General features: G+C 37.4%; 1 protein-coding gene across 1 annotated transcript; it reads right to left on the reverse strand.

Moving 5' to 3' along the window:
- Nucleotides 1–157: 157 nt before the first annotated feature.
- On the reverse strand, nt 158–3,353 carry LOC128541552 (5-hydroxytryptamine receptor 7). Its single transcript, XM_053512023.1, has 2 exons — nt 2,899–3,353; nt 158–1,027 (listed from the first exon to the last, which is right to left on the reverse strand). Exons 1-2 carry the CDS (start codon nt 3,333–3,335, stop codon nt 313–315), a joined length of 1,152 nt encoding a protein of 383 aa, XP_053367998.1. The 5' UTR covers nt 3,336–3,353; the 3' UTR covers nt 158–312.
- Nucleotides 3,354–6,000: the final 2,647 nt, after the last annotated feature.

The raw sequence follows: 6,000 nt of genomic DNA on the forward strand, positions 1-6,000 counted from the left end.
TAGCCGGGAATAAAATATTAACATTCATACTATCACAAACACATATTTATTGTTACACTGTTATATTATTTGATCACCTTGTACTACTGGTACTGCGTTATAATACTTAAAATTTCCAAAGTCCCAAATTAATATCTAGTAGACAATGTACCTCTGCTTCATTGAATGTTTGCACCAGTAGCAAGTATTAAATGGTGGAATAAAGCAACACTTGAGTAAATTTATTAACAAGCTTCTAAATATGTTCTAAGCGCCACATCACCCCAGTTCTATTTTGTGAAATCAATTCCCAATCCCATCTTTATCACTACATCACGTGTGGCTTTGCAGCTTTAGTGTTTCCTGCATGCTAGCTGTCGAGTGTTTGCGGTTGAAGTTTCTGTAAATGAGGTTCTGGTAGGTGGTCCTGAGGTCTCGGTTGAAGAATGTGTTTATAATGGGATTAATGAGCGAGTTGGCATAGCCCAGCCACAGCAGGGTTCTCTCCAGCCACAAGGGGACGCAACTACAGTGCACACCACAGACAAAGGGCCGCAACGTGGAGAGCAGAAAGAAAGGCAGCCAGCACACACTGAATGCCCCCACCATAACTCCCAATGTGGTTGCCGCCTTCTGCTCACGCTTGAAGATGCGGTCGGTTCTCAGGAGTCGTGCGAAACTTGCACACTCCTTCACCTCCGTCTGCAAGTTCAAAACAGCAGAGACATAGTTCACACCATCATCAGTTCTTGGGGGGAATGTAATGGAGTGCTTTGCCACACTGATTTTGACTGCTTGGTAAATCCGGAAATACATGATCAGCATGACACACATGGGAATGTAGAAGGCCACAGCTGTAGAATAAATAGTGTATCCCAGGTCCTGGCTGATCAGGCACATGTTATCATCGTTGACGTTCTGAGCCCAGCCAAACAATGGAGGCAGCGTGATGGAGGCAGAAAGCAGCCACACAAGCAACACTATTTTTGCCATACACTTTCCACTTCGCCTCACAGGATAGGTCAGCGGCTTCGATATGCCAAGATACCTGTAACATCAGACACAACAGAAAATTTATAATGTGTGCAGAGTATCTTAAAAATAACACTTCTGCACAGTAGCCTTGGCTCTTCTCCCAGTCTCAAAAATGTTTTTTTTTTATTCCCTATTCCAATTAATAAGTATGAAGTAATAATTATTAAATATGATTTCAAATGAGCAAAAACCTATCAAGAAATTATTTCAACATAATATAAACAGAAGTAAAACATGGTATTAAAACAAATAAAACAATCTATTCACAGCAAAAGTACATAATAAATATGTAAGTTAAAAGGAGTATCTAAATAGCACATAATTAATTCATAATGAAGATTAATATTGGAAGAAAATATATAAAAGGTAAAACAGTGTATTAATTATAAATATATAAATAAATTAATACATAGGTAAAATGCATAAATAGATAACTAAAACAAAAAATAATAAGAACTCAAAATACATACACATTGATGCTTTCATGCTGTTACATTGATTTGTTTATTTATCAAGTTATTTATTAATCATTTTATATTTACTGCATGTGTTTTAGAGAGAGGGAGAAACAGAATGAAAGGGGATATCACTCTCTCACTCACTAATCGTCTATACTGCTTTATTCTGTATTCATGGTCGTGGAGGGCCTGGAGCCTATCCCAGAAAACTTTAAGGCACGAGGCAGGGTACACCCTAGACAGGGAGGGGGGGGGCAATCCATCGAAGGGCACACACACTATGGCCACCCCAATCAGCCTAATATGCATGTCTTAGGACTGTGAGAGAAACCCGATTATCTGAAGGTAACCGACCAAGCACGAGGAGATCATGCAAACTCCATGTTTGAGATGTTTTTGAGTTCCATTGATGTTTTTGAATTTCATTTCGCCTGCTGTTCAAAAGAATCTGGCAGTGCCATTATTTTATATGACAGTGCTTTTCAACCCTGGTCCTTGAAAACCCCTTGTCCTGCACATTTTAGTGTTGTAACCTGATTCAATTAATCAGCTAATTAACAGGATTTTCTAAAGCGAATTTGGTGTGATAGAGCTCAAAAAGCACTTACATGTTTGGGACACGGATTCTCTAGCTCCAAGAACCAAGGTTTAAAGACACTGCACTACAGCCTCAGAAATAACACTACTTTTTCTACAAATTATATGTATAATTAACAAAGAAAGGTGTGTGCATTTATAGCATTTATATAATAATGCTATAAATGCACACACCTTTCTTTGTTCATTTAATGTGTGTTAAAGGTGACATTCACACATCAAATATTTTCAGATATGTCAGGTAGAATGAAAGTTATCATGACTTTTATAATGTGTAAATTTTACCACTACTGGAATATCTGAAAGAAGTTGCAAAAAATGTAAAACTCTCAAAATGAGGATATTATTATTATTACAGGACAGGGCATGTGTTATTTATTTGCCTCTGTGCCCTATTTCTTTGTTTGTATAATTGATTACAATTTATAAAATTCAGTTCATCATTTACATTTATATTTAGGCATTTGGCAGATGCTCTTATCCAGAGCGACTTACAAAAAGTGCTTTAAAGTTTACATCACTGGATAGATACTTACACTGGGTTAACTAGGTTAATAACTAAGTGCCATTAGTCAAACACAACTGGGATTGCCTATGTTGTGCTGAAAAAAGGCTACATCACTCTGTACTACATTATCACTTTTTTTTTAAACAGCAAAGCAAAAAATGGCTAAAATGTTCTGAGTTGTAAGAGCTACAAGTATAAGGGATAACCCGAGAATGAAAAGATACATATTAAAGGTACAAAAACAAGGTACAAGTGAGTAATTGTGTAAAGCATCCTTGAGAGTTGAGAGAGTTTTTAAAAAGCAGAAGTAAGAAGATGGACCTGTCTATACTGATCACACACAGGGTGAGGATTGACGCTGTGCAGCACATCACATCCATGGCAATGAAGACATTGCAGAAGAGCTGACCAAAGACCCAGTGTCCTCCTATAAGGTCAGTGATGCTAACGAAAGGCATGACAGCCACAGCCACAGCCAGGTCTGCCACAGCCAAAGACACAATCAGGTAATTAGAGGGCTGCTTCAGCTTCTTTACTAAACACACTGACAGGACCAGCAGTAAATTCCCACACACGGTGGAAACAGTGAGCATCATCAGCACTCCTCCGATCAGCACTTTCTCAGTATTCCCATAGCGCAGAAGTTGCTCGGCACAGCTGGTCTTATTACCCAGAAAACTCGAAGTAGATGGAGTTGTTGGTTCTGTCTGGCTCTTCATTAAGCGCAGCTCCAGCATCTCAGAGCTCCAGTCGGACATCACAAGCTCCTACAGATTGTCCTGACCTTGACCTCTCATTGGTGATGGAGAGGAAACCACTCGTGCAATCCATCAATCCGATATACCCTGATACAACTTGTTTGGATGGACCACATGCACTCTCCTCGGATATCTTCAGAAAGTGTTCTTCTCTGTGCCGAAGTGCGCGCGCGCGTGTCCACCACTGTGGGAGAGGGAGAGAGAGGGAGTCGCGCGCTGAGACGCTTTTAACACAGCGCGTGACGTTATCTCTCAGGCTGGCCACAACTGCGTTGTTGCGGTTCATCACTTTTATTAACACAGTGATAACGAAAACCAAACATGTGAGTGAATATTATGAACGCGATTTATTTTAAAGGAAGAATTTGCAGTGTTGCCAGATTGGGCGGTTTAATCTCGAACAAATGCTCAATACAAAAAATAATAATAATAAACCCAGTGTTGAGTTTACACAAGGCAAAGATGTCAAATAAATAAATAGATAAATAAATACTGAAACACTGAAAGTATCCTACAGGTACACAATCTACCCAAACACACTTTATGAATTTTCACCCACGCTCTCAAATATTTGAAGAAGCTAGTCTCTGTTCTTCCACTAGGGGGCGAAGCAGAGAAACAAACTCAGCAACTGAAAAAACAAGAAAAATGAAGAGTGTTAAGCAATGGAAGGAAAAAATGTGCAATATAAACCCATTTATATAATGACATTCGTTATAATGACAATTTTGTGTAAATTCGTGATACTATATCCAGCCATCTTGGTAGCTCTGTAGTCCAACTAGGGACAATGGAGGCTGGTGGTGACCGTTGTGTTTATTCCAATTTTGTACAACCATGGTAGGACCTCGAGTTAACATTCACACACACATTCGCCCAGTTTTAGGACTGTGGGAGGAAACAGGAGAACCCGGAGGAAACCCACCAAGCACGATGAGAACATGCAAAGTCCACACACAAAGTGTACGTGTGTGTGTGTGTGTATATATATATATATATATATATATATATATATATATATACACACACACACACATAGAGTGTGTACAGAGTCAGGCAAAAAAAATTATACACACTTCAGAAAAATAGTATGATGTGTATTATATTAATATAATATTAATATCATAGTAATAATATCATCATAATATTATAATATGTCAATATATAATGTTTAGCTATAAATTTAGCTTTAAAATATTTATTTATGAATTTTTCTTTATGCACACACACATTGTTTTTTGAATATTAAAAAAATGTGTTTGCTGCCTTCTGCTCACATGCTATATGCTAGAGAGCATAAAGATTGGACTTTGCAATAGAAAAATGTTAAAATTGAACTTATCTTTTCGAAGCACATGAAGCAATGCATCCATTCATGCACCCAGTGCCCACTTTTACAAAGCTCTGGAGGCAGAGTTATGATCTAGTGTTCAAGGGTTGCTTAAATTTGTTTAGGAAATGTATATGTTTCATACCGATGTGTATTTTTCTAATATTCACTTCTTTTTAAGCCCACTTGACATTGGACTAATTGTGATTAACTTACATAAATGTGTGCTTGTTTTGTTTCTTACAAATTCCGCACGATTATACTGCCATCACATGGTGCTTTTACACAAATTCAGTTTTTCTTCTTGTTGTGGTGTAGAAAGGCAAGGCAGAAAAAAAAAAGTTTTGATACTACATATACTGTAGTTGCAAAATACTGTCGACCCAAAAAGACTTTTAATGTATAAATGTGGGCAGGGGCGTTTCTAGGATTTTCAGTTAAGGGGGGCTCAGCCCCCATAGATGTTTAACACATATTTGGCTTGTTCAGAATCAGTACTCTATGTACAGGTAAAATCAGAAAAATGTAAACAGAAAACAGCATATAACTTTAAATTTACATTGATTAGCAATATAAACACCAACGCCTATAAACTGTGTGGGTGCCAATAATGCCAAACATTTATCTGTTGATTCTTTGACAATACTGCTGCTTTTTGTTGGAAACTGGCAGACATAAAAAATGTGAAAAATAGTTTCTGATGCAAAGACTTCAATCAATGTTGGGATCACAGTGTTAATGTGCCTGGGAGGTTGTCCTTTCAGGGTACTGTAGAACTGAACAGAGAACTGTAGATGGAAGGTTTTTTAAGTCACATGGGAGCAGGTCTCCAAATGAGCAGCAGGTAAGAATAGAAAATCTTTTTTTTTTTCATGTGACTTGAAAAGTTAAATATGAATATTAAAACTTTGATCATCATGTTATCTAGTTTAATTTAGTATTTTAGCTACATAAATAGGACAGTAGGTTCTCTATTAAAGAAAATAAATTAAAAATAAATCATTTTAATTGGTCAAATAGGCCTTCCTTCAACCCAGTTTCCACTTCTAGTTGTACTGGTATGAGAGTGCCAGATCAAGCCTTATTTAGAAAGCTAAGCAGGCTTGACCCTGGGTAGTGCTTGGATGGGAGACCACCTGATCCTGTAAGCTTTTCAGTTTTATTCCTCATATAGTTTTTTTTTATATATATATAAAATAAAGAAAATAAATGAAAAAAAAAATCATTTTAATTGGTCAAAAAGGCCTTCCATTAACCCAGTTTCCACTTCTAGTTGTACTGGTATGAGAGTGCCAGATCAAGACTGATTTAGAAAGCTAAGCAGGCTTGACCCTG

Source organism: Clarias gariepinus, chromosome 14, assembly GCF_024256425.1.
Source record: "Clarias gariepinus isolate MV-2021 ecotype Netherlands chromosome 14, CGAR_prim_01v2, whole genome shotgun sequence".
Lineage (NCBI taxonomy): Eukaryota > Metazoa > Chordata > Actinopteri > Siluriformes > Clariidae > Clarias > Clarias gariepinus.

Coding starts and splice junctions, on each gene's coding strand:
- LOC128541552 (XM_053512023.1), bottom strand. CDS start 3,335: ATGTCCGACTGGAGCTCTGAGATGCTGGAGCTGCGCTTAATGAAGAGC. Junction 1,028..2,898: donor TGTGTGATCAGTATAGACAG/GTCCATCTTCTT, acceptor CTGATGTTACAG/GTATCTTGGCATATCGAAGC.